The sequence below is a fragment of the Solanum dulcamara genome, chromosome 8, assembly GCF_947179165.1.
Source record: "Solanum dulcamara chromosome 8, daSolDulc1.2, whole genome shotgun sequence".
Lineage (NCBI taxonomy): Eukaryota > Viridiplantae > Streptophyta > Magnoliopsida > Solanales > Solanaceae > Solanum > Solanum dulcamara.
This window is the reverse complement of record NC_077244.1, coordinates 57,497,256-57,518,184: the sequence shown is the minus strand read 5'-3', so window position 1 is coordinate 57,518,184 and position 20,929 is coordinate 57,497,256. Positions and strand designations below refer to the sequence as shown.

Genomic DNA, 20,929 nt, shown 5'->3' with positions numbered 1-20,929 from the left:
TAAATTGTTGGCATCAATTAGCCTAATAATGATAATAGAATGACAATTTTTAGGTCAAATTATTTTTTAAAAAAATAATAAAAGATATTTAGTATCACTTCTCTCTTCTAATTTTCAACTAAAATTTCTCCTTAAAACTAACAATTTTTTTTACCTAAATACACAATTTATTTTACCATATTCTCTAAAAAAAATTACCGTTTGAAAAAATTACAAAAATCCCTACTCTCTCCTATTCTCGGATACATCACTTTACGCGATGTATCGATCAGATACATCACTTTACGTGATGTATCGGGACGTCGGATACATCACTTTATGCGATGTATCGATCAGATACATCACTTACATGATGTATCGGTAGGATGCATCACTTTACGTGATGTATCAGGACATCAGATATATCACTTTACACGATGTATCGGTAGGATACATCACTTTACGTGATGTATCAGGACGTTTTGGGATGTATGCGAATTTCACCAAATTTAAGGAATTTTTATAATTTAAAAAAGAGTAGTGATATGATGTAATTAGCTCTTAACACTATGAGATTTGTGTAATCCTATTTATAACTATATCTTCTTAAAATTAGCAAAAGATATTTGATTAAGACTATATTCTTTCAAAGGGTATTCTACAAGTTCACTTTCTACAAATTACTGTTTTTTCAATTATTTGCTAGAAGTTATGGTAAGAAGTCCAATCAATATTCATTTAATAAATTTGTATGCATTTATATGCATGGGTATTCATTTATCCGTATTCATCCAATAGATTGGACATTGATATACAATTGTATTGTATACCTTGATTTGTATTAATTAATAAATTGGTATATATTTATTTGCATTAGTATCTCTTCAATTCTACATAGGTATACATTGATCAGTATTCAACTAACAAGTTTGCATACATTTATTTAAATCAAGATTGGTATTCATTGATATACATTAATTCATATTCATCTAATCAATAAGTATACATTTGCTTGCATTACTATCCTTACAGTTTTACATTGTTGTATATTGGTTCAATTTTTGAATCTTTAGAAAATTTAAGATTTCTGAAAATTCTCAATTTGTATGATAACTCATAGGTGATCAGTGTTATAGTTCGAAGCTTCAAAATTAAAAAATTAATTTTTTTTCAAATAAGCTTTATTTTGAATGGGTATGGTTATAAAAAATTGATTATATATTAAGGAATCTAAATTTGAAATTTTGTGTGATTTGATGTAATTTTGAGGTATTTTTGAATGAATCTGATGCTTGAAGTTAGCGGAGAAGACGAGTTCAGTTTTTTTGGTATAATATTGTATAATATTATGTATTATCAGTATATGTGTATAAATATCTCTTATAATTTTGTATATCAAGTTTTAAATATGAGAATTTTGTATATTATTGTATACCAAATATATAGTATTATATACTGAATTATATGTTGACCTAAAGATATGTTGTATATTTTGGGATATATTTTTATAATATAAATTAATTAATTATACATCTTTGAAATTATTCCTTTCAAAAATTGTTCAAAATTTAAACGAAGAACCTTATTTGATTTAAGCGCTAAAATAGAAATATCGTTGTTTACACTAAACAATTGATAATATGTACTAGTACAAAGTAAAAAGGGCAGTCCGGTGCACTAAAGCTCTCGCTATGCGCAGAGTCCGGGATGTACTAGTACAAAGTATTTTTGATAAACCTTTTATGATTTAATTATAAAATATAATAAATTAATTAAATATTTTAATCTTATTTATTGTCTAACTAACTATATAAAGCACATTCACTCTGCAAAGCCCTATAATTCATTTTGCTGTCAGGAGACGCGCGATTGCCTGTTTCCTCTGCCTAGAGTCTTATCGACACCTGTCCACCGCCGGCGACCAACAGCGACCAACGGCAAATGTCGATCAACGACGACAGAGTGAAGGTTCTATTCCTTCTCTTTTTCATGTTGCTCCGGTTCATTTCCTGCTCGTCGAGTGAAATGTCTTTTTAACTACTATTCGGTCATGGAAACTCACGCTCAAGCTTATAAACTCTGAGAAACACTTAATTATACTAATAAACACAGGAAATGATGTCATGCATGTATTCTGAGATATTTTTCCGTTGAATTTGAATGTTTTTTAGTTGCTTTCTTAAGGCATTACACAAATGTTATTTAATTAAGAAAATTTAAAGTTCAAGTAGTGTTTTTTTTCCAGATTTTTATTAGCAATTGTTGATTTTGGCAAATCGCATAGTTCTGAGTTTGATGTTTCCACAACACATTTTTGATGAAGGTGCAAGCTATCTCCTTCTTCCTAAAAAAGAATGGTGGAGGAAGCTGCTCAACAAATCTAAATTCATGTGTAAATTCAGATTTTAATTTTTAAGAAAATTGAAATAAAATTAATTATTTAGAAACTAGGCGTGAAATACAGTTAATCATTATTTTTTTATAGTTAAAAAATAACAAATTACATTCCATTCCAAGCTAGGTGGCATCATCTATATGAATCACTAGGAAGAGGGCAAGATATATATGATAAAGAAGAAAAACTGACTCAGATATAACACTAAATGCATTCGGGAGAACATTTGTACTTTCCTGATTCTTCTAGTCATGGGATCTGAGGATGTGAAGGCTTCAAATAAAGTCGTCGTATATATCCTGTTGAGCTGTTTACGTTTTCTGGATAGTGCCAGCATAAGATGGGCTTGGAATTCTAAGGTTTTGCACGAAAAGTTATGGCCAATTTATACTTGAGGGCTCTTTAATTGGATCTTTCAGATTACTGTTTATTCCTACCTCGATTATTTCCTTCTTATTCTTTTATTTTTTCAATTATACAGGTTGGACTTGGTCTAGACAATTTTTTTTTGGGGGTGGGGGGCAGGGTTGTCTTTAGTCGAGTTGCTGCTGTGGATGTTTTAAGGCAGGACTTGCTTGTCGAATGTTGGTCTGTCAGTATGAAGTTGACTGTAAAGTCGCTTGGCAGATTATTCCGTAAAACCTCAGCGTCCTGGCACTACTTTCTTTTTCTTTTATTTTCTCTGTACTGTTTGAAACAGTTGAGACCGCAATGATGAGTAGCCATTTTCTAAAAGTGACAGTGTCTTTTAGACCCCCTACCCTGCTAAAATTTCATATCTACAACAGGGCTTAGCTTTCAAGACTTGAACTAATGTATGCTTGACATCAAATATATAAACTAGTCAGCAAACTAAAATGAGTTTCTTTTCAGTTGCCTAATGTCCAATCAAGTGGTCTGAAATTCCTAAAAATGTGGAATTTTTACATCTACAGCTTCGGATTAGATTCTCCTTTTTCGATAGCATATAGGCTAATCTGCATATCGACCTTTATCCAGAAGGTAACTCCAGTGGTCTTCAATTCCAAGTTGAACAAAGAATAAAATAAGGATGAAGGTTTGCTACGATTTACACTTTATAGTTACTTCAACTCTTGGTGTGATAGGGAACTCTGCAAGCTACTGATTAGATGTCTTTTGCAGATTTTCCTTGATAAGAAAATTTGATCGCAGTTTTTTGTTCTTATGTTGTTTCAGTTGCCAATTAATGCTAATCCAGTAGTTGTGCATGAGCCGTCGAGGTTCAATCAAGGTGGTCAGGCTGATTCCTATTCTTTTGCAAGGGATACAATGCTAAATGGAACTGCTGAGGCAGCTGTCTACAATTCCAAGGTTGTTAACATTATGCAAGAAGTTTGCACCAGTTGTATCAATTCATCTTGCTGGAAATGTAATCTGTAAAATTAGTGCTTTCTTGTGATTAATGGATGTCCATTCACAGCTGTTACTTGAGATTTACCACATTTTTAATATTTCGCAAAATCGATCAGTCAAAAGTACCAGCTGTATACTGCAGAAACTTGAAGATGCTGTGCATGAGATGGGTCTGAAACTTAAACATCATGAAGAGAATATCATTTTCCTAAAAGCTCAGAAGAACGGATTGGATAATTCAATCTTAGATATGCAAGGTACCTTCTGTTTCCTTTAGTTTAGTGAGTAGTGTGAAGTGTTGCACGTGTAAATCTAAAAGGGTTATTCTAGCTATTTTTGTTGCATCAGTGGGTTTCCTTTAATCAATGAATTTACTCTTTGTTTTATGAAGTTATGCATTAACATGAGAGAACTACAATGTCAAGATCTCTGTTTCACATTTCGTGTTTGTGGGTACTGTAGTCACTCTTGGCAAGTATCAGACAGCAAGCGAATCTGGTTCTGAAAATGAGGAACTTTCCCATGTACGGAATGTGGAGGAGACACTTGAACATATCTTAATACATGAGAAATCTGCAGCTGGCATCTGGTGCCAGCTAAAACATCATCATGGAACTCAAGCTTCTCATCTTCCTTTGATGAAGGATGTCGTGGGAATTGTTTCTATGCTTGGGAACGTTGATGACGATAATCTTAGCAGGTTAATTTTATGTCAATTTCTATATTTTCTCGTCTTTTTAGCCATAATATAGCTACATTACAGTTTTTGCTTAGCTAAATTACAGTTCTTCCCAGTTTTCTTCAGCCATGTCCTTAAAATTATAGAATCTATTTTTTCTGTCTCAATCAAGATGATGACCTGTGGCCAGCTGAAGATTAAGAAATAAAGATTTAGTTATGCAATGATATTTTAATTGATTAGAGATGTGCTTAAAATAATTGTGTGCAAAAGTGGGGTGGTTTGTATAAAGGTTTTCACTTCAACAATAAGTAACTATATTGTGGTGTTAATGTTTGTTTCTTTTCTTGGATATCGAAGTTTGCATCTCATGGGAAGTGTTAAGGATTAATGTGATGACCCAAAATCCTAAGCCATGATGGCACCTACCCGAACCCCATAGGCGAACCATTTCATCATTCCAAGTCCATTTCATTAATTGAAAAGAGGAAGTAAAAGCAAAAAATAGAAAATAGCAATAATAAAGCGATAGCATAAAAGAGTGTGAAACATACGAGCGACAACCCCAACAATTTGGTGACATGAGTGCAAAACTTTTAATTTTATCTCTGAAACGCACCCGATCACCTCAAAAACCACACCATCCATTCCCGCAAGTCATAAATAGCATAGCAAGGCTATAAGGAAGGCCAAATTGGGAAAAGGAGTTCAAAGGCACAAAATGACCATGCAGGTTGTTACATAATGTAGACAATATACATATATCTTTTCGAGTGAGAGTTGTAATTGATAGACAAATTTCTCATTTAGAATTATTATCATTTATTATCGACCCTATGTAAAGCAATGACTAGAGTCGGTCTTACTATGCCAACCTCCATGCTCACTCAACAGAAAAACAAAGTCCAATATATTAATCAAGAATCGAAAAAATATTAGGATAGAGGAAATAATCAGCTGAACTCAGAGTCTACCAATAGTCTACTATCTCAAGTAAGATCAGGTCAACAGGTAAGAAGTCACATAAAGCATACCAATTGATATTATGTAATGCATATGATATGCTTGCCAATGTACCAACACACACGCCACCTGCTTTAGGCTGGTTGTGATCCATTGGGGACTCACGAGGTCCATGTACCGCCTTCAAATCTTGCCCGTAGGCTATCGGAGAAAAACCAAATGAAAGAAAATCGTATCTCAATACCTTTGGATCCTGCTCATAGGCTATTGGAAAAGAACCATATGATTCATCAATGTACTATGTATGTGAACTCATATGAAAGCATGAATAAATGCCCCAGAAATATGTCATGAACAGATATAAATGCCTTTTCATCAAATCAACACTCTTAAGTTTATGGATAATCATGAATCACGAATATCATGCCCATCGAGTAGTCATTGAACAACGAAAAAACTCATATATCATGTTCCAACATATATTGATACCATGAAACAGTCTGATAGTTAATATTCAACTTCTACCCATATCATGGCACCAGTATAAGTATAAGTACTCTTCATCTCACCTATACGGGACTCCCAACGCCCTAACCCCATCACATACGCATTTACCAAAACAAACACTTCAAAAGAATTTAGAAAGTCTCTACTTGCCTCAATCCCCAAGCACAAAATGTTAAGTTATGGATTTTCCATTATGCAACGCCTCTGAACGATCCCAATCTGGTCAAATATAAAATATACGTAAGTATAAGAGTTTGTAGACATCCATATTGCTATATTTCTATTCCGAGTCCAAAATCTCCCCAAAAGTCAACCCTGAGCCCCTGAGGTCAAAACACTAATTTTCTCCCAAAATCAAATTACATATAAAGTAAGGAGCTTATGCGGTCAAAACTCATTGAAATTTGATCCTCAAATCAAGAAATTACTATTTTCAAGTATAAGCATAAGAGTTTGTAAACATCCATATTGCTATATTTCTATTCCGAGTCCAAAATCTCCCCAAAAGTCAACCCTGAGCCCCTGAGGTCAAAACACTAATTTTCTCTCAAAATCAAATTACATATAAAGTAAGGAGCTTATGCGGTCAAAACTCATTGAAATTTGATCCTCAAATCAAGAAATTACTATTTTCAAGTATAGGTATACCCCCCCCCCAATTCTAACCAATTCTACAAATTTAAATCATGAAATTCACGATTAAATAATAGGAAAATAGTAAATAGAAGGTTAGATTCTTATCCCCAAGATTAAATCGAGCAAAATCCCTCTGAAATCGCCCAAAACCTAGCTCCTAGTCTCCCAAAATCTATTTTAGAACAATGGAATAGAATTAGTTTCACGTCCAAATCTCCTTGCATAAGTGGGAATTAGTTGCACCTACGGGCTCGCACAAGCAGAAAAGTTCCGCAGAAGCAGAGGAAAGGCACAGGGGCGACACTGTCGATACGAAAATTCCTTCACAAGAGTGAAATACGGTGCATAGTGCACCCCTTCACCGAAGCGGAAAATATTTAAAATCTTTCGCAGGGGCGAGCTCACAGAAGCAAGAACTCACCCGGTGGTCTAACTTCGCAGTAGGGAGGCTTCTATGCTGAAGTAGAAAGATTGCACCAAAACAATTGAAACCAGTAAAGCCCAAAACAGTCCAAGTTTGTAAACAATCATCGGAGCCCCTTCGACACCAACCAAAAGTGCAAACCACTCCTTACACGTTCCAAACTTGTTAGAATCATCAAATCACCAATCCAAGGTCGTCTTGACCAATATTGACAATGGTCAACCCAAAATTCCAAAAAAGCTAGAAACTCAACCAAAGGTCCAAATAATTCCTAATCGCATCATGCAAAGTATATTACTATGTCGTAAATCAACCCCTGAAACTAATGGAACTGCCAAAACTCCAATCCGACCTTGTTAAACCAAAATGTGACTTTGATCAATCTTTCCATTAACCAAACTTTCGAAGCTAAAAACCTTCTCTGAAACTCATTCGATCACCTTTTGAATCCTATCTCCTATCCCGCAAGTCATAAACAGTTGAGGAAAGTTAGGGGGAGGGTCAAAGAGACGAAAATTACAAATTAATCATGAAGGTCATTACAATTAAGAAAATTAGGTAGTATGTAATAAAGATAAGTGTTTCTTGTTTGCAAAACTTTTTGGGAATATGAAACTTTTTTTGTGTCTAGATTTTTTTTTCATTTTCTAGTTTTATAGAATTATTTTGGAACCAATATAATGGGCTATACAACAACAACAACAAGAATCATTTTTATCCTGCCAAAAAACAAAAATTGGGCTCCAAGTTTGTTTTGCGATGACGTAGGAGATGGTGAAAGCCTTGTTTTTGGAGCGGTGGTTGTCAGGTTTCTTCTGCTAACAAATATTTCCATAATGGTCCTCCTCCCCCCCTCTCTCTTGTAGCTGTTTGCTCATTTTCCTCCTATTCTTCTTCTTCCTCCTAAGTTACTAATGGTGAAAAAGGCATTCCTGTTCCCAATTAACCAAATCTATTATGATCCAAATTTGACCTGACTTTTAGGAAAAAAGGTTTTGCTTGTGCTTTAGTGCATGTTATTTGTTGATGACATTGTTTTGATTGAAGAGACGTATAGTGGAGTTAATAAGCTGGAGTTGTGGAGATAGACCTTGGAGTCTAAAGGTTTTAGGTCGAGAAGGACCAAGACAGAGTACGTAGAGTGAAAGTTCAATGAGGTGCCTCGGGTATCTGATATGGATGTGAGGTTGGATTCTCAAGTCATCTCCAAGAAAGGGAATTTCAAGTACCTTGGAGCAATCATCCCAGGCAATGGGGAGATTGATGAGGATGTTACGCATCGTATTGGTGCGAGGTGGAGGTTAGCATCTTATGTCTTATGTGATAAGAATGTGCGGCTAAGACTTAAAGGTAAGTTCTACAGAGTAGTTAGATTGATTTTGTTGTATGGAGCGGAGTGTTGGTCAGTCAAGAACACTTACGTGGAAGATATCCGGGCCAAGACAAGACACTTACGTGGAGCGGAGTGTTGAATATGTCCTTTGTGGTGGATAAGATGTAGGAGACAAGACTGAGATAATTTAGGCATGCCAAGAGGAGATACATAGATGCCCAATGAGGAGGTGCGAGTGGTTGACGCTAGAGGGTATGAGGAGAGGTAGAGGTAGATCAGAGAGAAGTATTGTAGATATTGTAGGTTTGTGTATGAGATATTGTAGTTGTTGTTTCCATGTATGCAACAGAGTTTCAGGCAGGAGGGGGGAGCACATAGCATGATTGATAGAAAATCGGAGAGCATTTTGGGTATTGGACAAGAAGAAGCTCTATCAGTAATCAATCTTGGACCAACTTAGTCTGAAACGTTGCCTTTCAAGATTAATAGAATTTCCAAAATAAGAGAATAAATAGTCTTATGAATTCCTGATTCTCATCTAGCACAATTTCATGCATGTAACAAACTTAGATGCATGGTGACAACCTGTTCCAAGGTTATAGAGTGTGTAGTTAACTATACGTCATCTTGTGGTAGTATTGCAAATTCCAGTTACTACTAAAGCTGAAAGTGGATTGTGATCCAACAAAGAAAATTTTCAACTAAAATGTGCCTTGGGCATGTTGGAAATAGTGGGCGTGGATGCTGGTATCCTTGAATCAAATTCATCTGTTTGTGGCAGTCTCAGAGTTGCACGCACTGATTGTATGTGTAGCAATTAGAGATTAGATTTTTCCAAAGTTTGTTTGATGAAGTCATATTTTGGTATTCTACAAGCATGAAACAATGTGGAATTGGCATAGGTGATGAGGTAAAGGGGAATGAGAAAGGGCTTGAGGAGTTAAATTGGGATTGTGAAGCCTCATATTACTCTTCTTTTCTTTTTCAGATCCATAAATGTACCTTGATATATTTGAAGATTTTTCAAGATTTCCCCTTTCAAAAGTACACTTATAATTTATGGATCTAAAAAAGAAAAAAAGAGGAATAATAATTGGTTTTTGGGGCCACTTATTTTTTTAGAAAAAGTTTTATGACTTTTCTACAAGAGATTTTCATTTTTACATTTAAGAGATCTTTATTTTTATACATAAGAGATTTCAAAAGTTATTTTTTCCGTTCATTTTGTAAGTGACCAAGAGATAAGGACAACCAACTTATGCTTGAAGGGAAACAATTTTATTTAGATTCTTTTAATAATTTTAACGACTAAATTAGAGCTATTAATTTAAGTAAAAATTCAGATAAAGTTGACACATAAGGTCACCATTTTACCAAATATTTATGTATCCCAAGTAGTGGTGGCAAATGGATGAATTTGATAAAATTTGAGTGAGTGAAAAATGGGTTGACTAACAAATGGGTCATAATCTAATTTATTTGTATTTATACAAGTAAAAAATGGGTTGGGTTCAGATCAAAACAACATTTGATGCAGGAATTACATTAATAAAGAAAACATTGAATCTGGGAGAGCGTCGAAGATGTTAAACGTGATGAAGCTCTTTATTATGAATTAATATTTTCATGTTACTTTCGTTCCACCTTATCATTGAAAATTGAGTTAGACACCTTAAGGGAACGTTTTCAAATACATCGTACTAAAATGGGTTGCCCCCCAAAAATAGTACTAAACGGGGTATTCGCTCAACTTCTAGCGAACCCCTATAATTTTTAATGGATGTGGAGTGCAAGTTCAGTGAGGAGCCTCGGTAGCTGATGTGGAAGTGAGGTTTGATTCTCAAGTCAACTCTAAGAAAGGGAGTTTCAAGTACCTAAGGCTATTATCCAAGGCAATGGGGAGATCAACGAGGATGTCACACATCGTATATTGGTGTGTTGTGGTTGAAGTGGTGGCTAGCATCCGGTGTCTTATGTGATAATAAGGACCCGCTAAGGCTTAAAGGTAATTTCTACTGAATAATTGTTAGACTGATTTTGTTGTATGAAGCGGAATGTTGGCCAGTCAAGAACACTCATGTGGAAGATATCCGGGCCAAGGTGGAAGTGGCCTCTGATGTGGACAAGATGCGGGAGACAACGCTAAGATGGTTCAGGCATGCCAAGAGGAGATGCATAGACGCCTAGTGAGGAGGAGTGAGTGGTTTGACGCGGGAGCATGAGGAGAGGTAGAGGTAGATCGGAGAAGTATTGTGGTTGACGCTGGAGGGTCTGAGGAGAGGTAGAGGTAGATTGGAGAAGTATTGAGGAGAGGTGCATAGACGTCTAATGAGGAGGAGTGTGTGGTTGACGCAGGAGCATGATGAGAGGTAGAGGTTGATCGAAGAAGTATTGTGGTTTACGCTGGAGGGTCTCAGGAGAGGTAGAGGTAGATTTGAGAAGTATTGAGGAGAGGTGATCAGGCAGGACATGAAAACCTTTCAGCTTAGTGAAGACATTAGGAGGCTATGGAGGTCGAGGATTTAGGTAGAAGGCTAGTAGTTTATAGTTTCGCGTCTTGTCTCTCCTGCTAGTAACATTAGTATTATTTTCAGTATTTTTGTAATTTTACTATTTTCGTATTTCTCATTCTTAGTTTTCTGTTACTACTTGTCTTCTATGCCTCTATGTTCTTACGATAGTTTTCTATCATGTTGTTGGTACTGCTTACATCTTCATAAATATTGTGTTTTTGCTTTCGTTGAGCTGGGGGTCCCTGAAACAGCGTCTACCTGTCAGTGTAGACGTAGGATCTGAGTACAATCTACCCTCCCCATACCCCACTTGTGGGACTATACTGGGTATGTTGTTGTTGCTTGTCCCCGTCAATCAATTTGTTCATGGGTTTGTGCATTTTCTTTGGATTTAATCTGCAAACTGAGTTGCAGGTGCCTGTGTTCATGGGATTTGAGTGCTGAGTAACATTTGTTCCTCACATTTTCTCTTACCTGCCACCATGTTTTTGTTTCATATCTCTGTAGTCTCAAAGAACATACAGAAAAACATGAATCTCTTTCTGTATTAATTAGTTATGATGATATGGGAACTTGGGAAGCATGCTATTTCAAGTAGGGGAAATAATGAAAGTTTCATCTGTATGATGGTTGACATGTATTTTGATCTCTTAAATCCAGGCTCCTGTCAGATTATTTGGGACTTGAGACTATGCTAGCAATTGTTTGCAAGACGTGTGATGGTATCAAAGCACTGGAGACATACGACAAGGAAGGTCACATAAACAAAACTTTGGGTCTTCATGGACTTGGAGCTTCTATTGGAAGGCCTTTGGATGACCGCTTTCTTGTTATCTGTCTTGAAAAATTAAGGTTTGAGGTCAAAATTATGTTTCTTGCAAAACTGATGCATCTATTTTTCATACATATGATCCCTTTCCTTCTTTCGGTTCATTTTAGACCATATCCTGATGATTTCATAGCTGATGACCCTCAAAGGAGACTTTATATTTTGAAGCCAAGATTACCCAATGGGGAATCTCCACCTGGTTTTCTCGGTTTTGCTGTGAATATGGTCAACATAGACAGTGTGAACTTATATTGTGCTACAAGCACTGGTTATGGTCTAAGAGAGACTCTCTTCTATAACCTGTTTTCCCGCTTGCACGTATACAAAACAAGAGAAGATATGCTACAGGCTCTCCCTTGTATTAGACATGGAGCCATATCCCTGGATGGTGGGATGATAAAGCATGATGGTCTGTTTTCCCTGGGCAAGAGGTAAAGAAGCTTGTCTTAAAAAGTTATTTCTGTATTTTGGAAACTACAGAAACAATTCTTTTCTATTTGCATCTGTTTAGAACTCAATCATGGATGACATGGCGGTGCGGTATTCTTTCAGGTCATATGAGTGGTGATACCCTAAATTATTCATCTCCAAATAACTTGATTCTTTGTGAGGATATACCATTATATACCTTGTCTAAATTTGTGCATTAGTTCTGAAGCGGATATGTTTGTTGTTTATACTTGTGTGATGGAACTTTAACTTTGCGAGTTCAGTAGTACAGCCTTCATGAACTTGCTAAAATCTGCCTCCAATGGTCTCCAACCATGTGTTTTTTGTACTTAATGTACAGCCTTCAGCCTTCTGTCATTTATGCATACACAGGAAGGATGCTACAAACCATCTTTATCAATGTGTTTGTTGTACTTTATTTCAATAATGATTGACACACTATTCATCGGTGAATTTCTTCATCCATATTCAACAAGAGAACACACTAAATCATATAATATAATCAAGAAACATGACCATATCATAAAATATCTGAATTTGAGTAATTCAATTCCATTACAACTCTAGAATCTTCCTTTCTGTGAAGAGAGAGTAGTTCATGCGATTTTCAGGGATTGGACCCAAGGTTAAATTTACATACTTTTCTGCCAATTATCTTCTCTTGCGCTCTCTTAGGCAGAATGTTTCTTCTTGTAGGTTTATATACCAGATATAGCATAACTAAGTTGTCGTGAAATTATATATTCTGAATTTAAGTTGGTGTTTTGTCTTCTTTTTTTTTTCCTTTGTATTCTTGGGTAAAGGGAAATAGATGTGAAATTCCCAAAGAGCTCTGGAAGGTCAAATATGCCGCAAAACTACTTCGAAATTAAAAGACAGATTAAGGAGATGAAGTGGAAAAAAGAAAGAGCTGTAGAAGATATGCAGAGGGAACAGGCTTTGCTAGAGCGTGCAAGGTCCAATTTTGATATAAAGAAGCAAGAGTATTTGAAGTTTCTTGCACAAAGCTCAACCTACGCAACGCAGGTAATGACACCGTCGTTTTCTCGGCTTGCAATATGCTAGTCATTGGTTAATTCTGAACAGTTTGTGTTGCTGGTGAGTAGACAATTAATTCAGTTATCCTTGAGTTGGTTCTACTTAAAGCTTGGACATTTTTAACTCGATCATCATTAATATTGTCCATGAAAGATTCAGCTTTATTTGATTGGAAGTAACTTTTGATAAATGCAAACATTTACTACTATTATGCTTAGCTGAGGATTCCGCATGGAGACAACATGAGAGTTGTTTCTTGTTTTCCTGGAAACTACTTAGCGTGTACCTTCTATGTTATGTCAGTTATGATTCTTTTGTTAAGCAACCTAAAGAGCTAGAAATTGGAATGCTAAAATCCTGGTGGTTTGACTTGGATGGTTAATGGTTTCATGGGAAATGTGCAGAAATGGTTTTTGGTAGGATGAAGTAAAGATGTTTTTGAAGTAGTCTTTGCTGATATCAGTTTCTGCTGTTCGCTTTTAATTTTTAAATTTTTTTATTCTGTTTTATATTGAGCACGCAATATTTATGACTTAATCTTGTCTATATATCATCTAAAGCCTCAGCTGCTGAAGTGTTTGTAGAGTTCTGTAGCACTTTCAAAGACATGTTTATATTGAAGCATTCAAGAAAAGGCTGTAGGCTCTGTTCCAAATTTGTAGGGAATATTACAACAACAACAACAACAACAAACCCAGTGTAATCCCACCATGTAGGGTCTGGGGAGGGTAGAGTGTACGCAGACCTAACCCCCACCTTAAAAGGTAGAGCGGCTGTTTCCGAAAACAAATAAAAGAGGCTTCTAATATCTATTAAGCATTGGAATATAGTTATTTTTCATATTTAGAGTTCTCAAGTAGCAATATTTGAGAGGATGACTATTATAGGCAAGAATTCTGTGCAGCTTGGGGAGAATCTTTTGCAAGTATTAGAAATAAAAGTTATGATCTATCATAACATCTGAAAGAAAAGAAGAGATTAAATGGATAATCAAAAATAAATTTGACCTGAAGTTTCATGTTGTGTCCAACCAAATATTTAACCTATCCAATGGTGCAATCCTGCAAATAGAGCAAGAATGGTTCCCTTGGAAAGTACAAAATGGAAATCTGGATGCACAAAGTGCTTTTCTCAAGCGACAGTCTGAAAGCACGTTTATCATGCCTTGAAGGAGAACGGAGTGACATAGGATAGGTGTCTGTAAGGTGAAAGAGTACTTCTTGGCTTGGAGCTCTACAAGTATTCTGAAGTTCTGTTCTGTAAAAGAGTAATCAGGATATTACAGGAACAAAGGTTAAAAGTTTCTCAGATGAAGCAGCAGGCGGTCCGTACCTATAAGAAAAAAGAATATGGTTGTGGAAGAAAGTACTCTTGTACTCCTATGTCATTGTAAATCTGGCCATTACAGACGTTGATTATCCCATATTGGTTTTATCATCGTGCAATGTCACCTTCCCTTTTCCTGGATAGGAATTGGGAAAAACAAAGAGATTAATTGTTAATACATGATAGAGTGTTAAGAGGCTTGCTGATATTGTTAACGGCGAAATAGTACATAAGTTTAAAGATGTTAAATTATGAAGGCATTTATCTGACATTGTCACAGGAGTACTCCTGTTGTCAAGCTTTCTATAAATATTCCTATGTGTGTATGAGATATTGTTTCCATGTATGCAGCAGAACTTCAGGTCAGAGGGGAGCACATAGCATGATTGACGGAAAATCTGAGAGCATTTTGGGTTTTGGACAACAAGAAGCTCTACCAGTCATCAATCCTGCACCAACCCAGTCTGAGACATTGTCTTTCAGGATTAATCGTATAGTCTTATGAATTCCTGATTCTCGTCTAGCTTAATTTGTAACAAACTTATATACGTGGTGACAACCTGTCCCAAGATTGTAGAATGTGTAGTTAACTGTACATCATCTTGTGGTAGTATTGCAAATTCCAGTTACTAAAGCTGGAGATGGTTTGTGATCCAACAAAGAAAATTTTCAACTAAAATGTGCCTTGGGCATGTTGGAAATAGTGGGCGTGAATGCTGGTATCCTTAAATCAGATTCATCTGTTTGTGTTCGTGTAAAGGCCAACCTGGCAATCTGAGAGTTGCATGCGTTGATTGCATAAAGTGTAGCAATTATGGATTAGAATCTTTCAAAGTGTGTTTGATGAAGTCTTATTTTGGATACAAGCATGAAACAATGTGGAATTGACATAGGTGGTGAGGTAAAGGAGAACGAGAAAGGGCTTGAAGAGTTAAATTGGGATTGTGGAGCCTTGTATTACTCTTTTCTTTTTAGAGCCATAAATGTAACTTGATACATTTGAAGATTTTTCAAGATGTTCCCTTTCAAAAGTACAACAAGAGAAATAATATAACTTGGTTTTTGTTAGTTTTTATATGAGAAATCATTTTTACATGGGCATTTGACCATGTTCCATAGTAAAATTTGAAAAAAGTAGCGCGCACACAAATTTGAGGATACAGAATCCTATATATATCCAATATTTTGTGAAGATTCTTCAAAATATCTCTTGAAAAGTACAGTAAAAAGAATAGAATAAAGAGTTAACGCCAAATTAAAGTGACAAATAACTTATGACAGAAGGAAAAAGGTTGGTATCTTTAGATTTTCTTTAAGTAATTCAATAACAAAATTGAAGTTGTTGTAAAACATAAATTGAAGGTTCCACCGAGATTTGAACTCGGGTTACTGGATTCAGAGAGACCATGGAACCAATTAACTTCAACTACATCTAATAAACTAATTACAAAAAGTTTCCTAGAGAAGTAGAGAAACATGAAAATGTGTGAATTTTCATTGACGTCCAATTCTAAGTACAAGATCAATGTTTACTATAATACTAGAATGTCTGACTACTGTGATGGAATCAAGATTTATGAAAAGGTAAATATACAAAAAAAGTCAATAAAATTCAGCATATATATATATATATATCATCACTTTTGTTACTAACATATGTCCTCATGTGATTAAAGATGAGAAGTTTTTCGTGAAGAGGAATATCTAAGCGGAAGTAGTACACTGGGAAAAAAAAGCTAGATATAGCAAACAATAAGATTTTTTTTTTACCATTTTAAACAATGGACTATCAACCATTTTACTCATTGTTGACATGTACTATATGAAAGTTATCTTGATCCAAGCAATTATTCATGTTTTAGTACGTAGAATGCTGAGCAAAAAGGACATTTGGTCTACTGGTATTGGTGAAAACTGAAAAAGTAGGCATGGGAGAAGAAATAACTTTTGTTGAATTCATCATTACGTAAAAGTCTCATTTTTAATGATTGATTAAGAGTGATTTTGTTGTTCCACACGATATCGTGATTTACTTTAGATTAGCCTGCGAGTGAAATAAGTTGTCTAACTTGTTCCAATTAAACAATAAGAGCAATAAGTAAATAATATAATATTTTTACGTGGAAAACACCCGACTCACAAAAGATGTAAAATATCATGTCCTGTACCTTTACATGATTTAACCCCAACTTTACTAAATTAATGAGCCTCAACAAAATTCAAATTACAACTCTTGCAATCCTAGGAAGTAACTCTAATTCCTAAAAGTCAACAATCAATTAGATCGTTGAACCTACTTCAAGTTATAAATTCAAATTACACCTCTTGCAATTCTAGGAATTAACTCTAATTTCTAAACTTCAATACAAACCTGTCAAGAATGTGTTCCCATGTCTTCGAGTTATCCCCAACATGAAGACAATACTCCTAGTTCAGTTTATAATACACTGAACGAAGATTACATCCTATGAAAACTCAATGAACACTCCTAATACATGAATGCTCAAACTCTCAGCCTAACTCTGTACTAGGACTTGGTTCTTCAACGTGTTCTTTCAATCTTCTAGTAGAATTTGCAAAGTCAATTTTATAATTGCCATTTTGGCTCTATAAGTGCACAACATCACAATTGAATGGATCTCCTATTTATACAACTCTTCAGAGAGTTATTCTCAATTTAAACTCCCCATCAATTCAAATTCTCTTTACTTAGAGTTCTACTTCAAGTGTAACTCATTCTTCAAATCAAACTCATTGCCTTTTTAGTGTTGTAGTCAAACTCCAACTCTTCAATTTCTATCATTGATTATTTCACTGAGTATTTATTTGAGGTAATTACTTTCCTTGTGACTTTATCTGTGCAGTCCTAGTGTAGATAGAAGTCTCTTAAAACAGTTTTTCATGAACCAGCTTTGCTTACTTGTTTCATGTCACTTTGTCAATCATCAAAATTGTCCTTTACCCTGCCATTTAATAATAACTTGAGTACTCTACTTATCTTGTAGGTTTGTACTTCAAATTGTTGATGTGTCCTATTGTGTAACGATAAAAAATAATATATAAATCTAAACATTATATTCATGAAAATATTACAGTACATTTTAATATAATATGATATATTATGAAACGATACGTAAAAACCATCAAACGAAGTGTCAAGATGCCTCATTCCACAAAACAACAAAGCTTTGGAGGTTTTAACTTTGGGGTAGTTGTTTAACAACTTGCATAAATCATACTTTATTTGCATGCTAAAAACTTGCTTCACATAAGTAGGGATAATTTTAAACTCGAACTTAATTTATGATGGTTTAAAAATGTATCTTAATGTTAAATAATTTTTTATTTTCCTATTACTTAGATTCATTTGAACTCGAAATTTTTTTAGTTGAACCTGTAATTATAAAAAAAAAATCTAACATTGGCATAAAAAAACTAGTTCTATTAAACCCACCAAAAGAAAATGATACAAGAGTATTTTTAGCACCAAAAGCAAACGGAGGGTAAAATTGAGCTAGTTCTGACAGTTCGAGGGCAATTTTGCCTCTTTTTTACCATGCTGGACTGTCATGCCATCGATAAATGGCTTATGTGGACATCCGTTAATTTGAAGGGCATTTGTGGTCCAAAAAATAGACATAAAGGATACTTTTGATACCATACGGAAGGTAATTGTAAATCATTTCGAATAGTTCAAGGGTATTTTTATGATCGTTTATAAAATGATAACAAAGATTTCTGGCAAATCTTAGTTCACAATCAGGTAATAGTCAATAGTGATTATCTAAAATATAACACACAAATAGAGTGACTTTTGTTATGGCCCGCCACTTAATCTTGAAGAAGGAAGAAGAATCTAGAGTCTTGGAGAGGTTAGTAGAAGACTCTAGATCCTTATAGAAACTTGTAGAGAAGTCTTGAAAAACTTAGAATTCTCTAGAGTGTGTAGAGAATTCTAGAGAGGGACTTCTTTGTAAATATGGAGGGACTTGTATAGCAATTTTTATTTACACTTGAGCCCCTTAGGAGTAGTATAAATAGAGGGGGCATTCATTTGTAGCAAACGATAAAGCATTCAAGCATTCTTCCAAAGCAATACAAAAGCCTTCTTCATAAAAGCTCTCTTGTCTTTCTTGCAATCTAGTATTCCCTTAGCGATCTAGTCTTAAAGGCTTACTTGAGCTTACAAGATCGTGAAAGATTCGTGAGTAAGTTGTCAAGTACCGCACGGAAGTCTTAGTGGAAGTCTAAGTCCGTGACAACGTGGTATCAGAGCAAGGTTCTACTAAGGGATATGGCAAGTGAGGGAGACATCAACGCCACTACCGCCACCAACGTCAAGCAAGATATTGGAAGGAAGCACCGCAAGGGGAAGAAAAACTCTAAGAGAAATAAGGAGGTGCCGCTTGAGCCTACACCAAGCGAGGCCCTAACATCCTACTCACCCTCGGCCACTGAGGTGAGTGACGATGAGCGAGGCAAGGAGCCTGTGGACGTCACGCCCGGCATGGAGTAGATTGCAAGAGTAGATGCTGCCCGGCAAGCAGTGGAGATATTAGGCAAGCGCTTGAACAAGGTCGACGGCAAGTTTAAGTCTCTAGAGGAGTTCACCCTTGAGGAAAACGACAACATCCGGAAGGAGTTGGAGGTGCGCAAGGCTGCCGAGTACGAGATGAAGGAGGTAATCACTTCCTTGGAGTGTCGGCTCATGGACGCGCTAAGCACGATGGAGACCATGAAGGCCGAGATGGCAGCACTCAAAGGAGACATAGATGCTGGGAGATGCATGACGTCCAGTGCGGACCGGGAGGCCAAGATTGAGGCTCCCAAGCCACCAATGTTCAAAGGTGCCCGTGATGCACAAAAGGTGGAGAACTTCCTTTGGCACTTGGAGAATTACTTCAAGTGTAACAAAGTGAAGAGCGACGAGACAAGGATCAACACGGCCGTGCTATACCTCTCGGAGATGGCCATGTTATGGTGGAAGCGCAAGGAGTCTGAGATCGGGAAGGGTCTATGCACTATCAACACCTGAGAGCAATTCCGGGACGAGTTCAAGAAGGCCTTCTTCCCCAACAATGTCATCTATGAGGCCAAACGCAAGTTCTGGGAGATGAAGCATACGGGTAGCATACGGGCATATGTGAAAGAGTTCACTACCCTTACGCTTCAAATCCCCAACCTTACAGATGAAGATATGCTCTTCCACTTCATGGATGGGCTACAGAGTTGGGCCAAGATGGAGTTGGAGCGTCGTCAAGTCAGCACCATCGATGAGGCCATCACCCAAGCCGAAGCCTTGACGGACTTTAAGTATGACAGGCATGACAGAGGCAAGGGCAAAGAAATAAGGAGTAGTCATGCCAAAGGTGGGGGACATCGTGGCAAAGGCAAAGAGCAACATCCTCCACCCAGGAGCCATGATTCCAACAAGTCCGACGGTAGAAGGTTCGGGCGACAGGGCTACGCCGAAAGAAAGGAGCAGACCACGAAGGGCAGCGGCTGCTACATATGTGGAGGTCCTCATGACTATGCTAGGTGTCCGGAGATGAAGAACATTGGTGCCATACTGCGGGAGCGAAAGGACAAGGAAGTGGACCAAAGGCAGAGTTCGGACACAACTCAGCTAGGCATGATCGGGCTATGTGGAGCCATCGCGAAGCAAGCTGAGAAGGCGGGGGATTACTCTGCCCAATATGTTGACATATCCATCAACGGACGACCAGCTCATGCCATGGTGGATTCTGAAGCAGAAGCCAACATCATGACCAAGACGGCGGCAGCAAGGTTGGGGCTAAGTTATGAGCCAAGCAACACCCGCCTGAAGACGGTCAATGCACCATTGACTCCCATGTGCGGAGTCGCTCATGGAGTGGACATCACGTTGGGCAAGTGGCAAGGTAAGACAAGCTTCACTGTCGCCCCCTTAGATATCTTTGATATTATACTTGGGCAGGAATTCTTCCAACGGTACCACACGATGATCAATCCCTACCTCCAACAACTCTTGGTGATGGAGCGAGAGGGACCTGCATGGTACCTCTAGTCAAGATGCCGAAAAAGGAAGGACAAGCCCACCTGTCGGCCATGCAGCTTGTGAAGGGCCTAAAGAAGGGGGAGCCGACGTTTGTAGCCACCATTGCGAGCTTAGATGAAGGCAATGGTTCTAAGGAGACATTGCCACCTTGCATAGAGAAGGTGCTTAAAGAAAATAAAGACGTGATGCCCGAATAGTTGCCAAGACACCTACCTCCAAGGCGCGAGGTAGACCACAAGATCGAGCTGGAGCTAGGAGCAAGGCCGCCCGCATACCCACCATACCGCATGGCTCCACCCGAGTTAGAGGAGCTGAGGAATCAGTTGAAGGAGCTCCTCAAGTCCGGTCATATCCGTCCATCCAAGGCACCTTATGGCGCGCCGGTGTTATTTCAAAAGAAGAAGAATGGCTCGTTGCGCCTATGCATAGACTATTGGGCACTCAAT

At 36.9% G+C, this 20,929-nt stretch overlaps 1 protein-coding gene across 2 annotated transcripts; it reads left to right on the top strand.

Annotated features, from left to right (window-relative positions):
• Positions 1-1,810: 1,810 nt before the first annotated feature.
• Positions 1,811-15,149, top strand: LOC129900327 (protein DEFECTIVE IN MERISTEM SILENCING 3-like). Of its 2 annotated transcripts, none has more exons than XM_055975279.1 (8): positions 1,811-1,947; positions 3,572-3,706; positions 3,891-4,005; positions 4,211-4,448; positions 11,464-11,655; positions 11,743-12,063; positions 12,886-13,108; positions 14,798-15,149. In XM_055975279.1, the coding sequence occupies exons 1-8, from the start codon at positions 1,921-1,923 to the stop codon at positions 14,825-14,827; spliced, it is 1,281 nt and encodes a 426-aa protein (XP_055831254.1). In that variant the 5' UTR covers positions 1,811-1,920; the 3' UTR covers positions 14,828-15,149. The 2 variants fall into 2 exon arrangements, with proteins under 2 accessions (XP_055831254.1, XP_055831255.1); XM_055975280.1 differs by having other exon boundaries at positions 1,817-1,947; positions 14,801-15,149.
• The last annotated feature ends 5,780 nt before the right edge of the window (positions 15,150-20,929 follow it).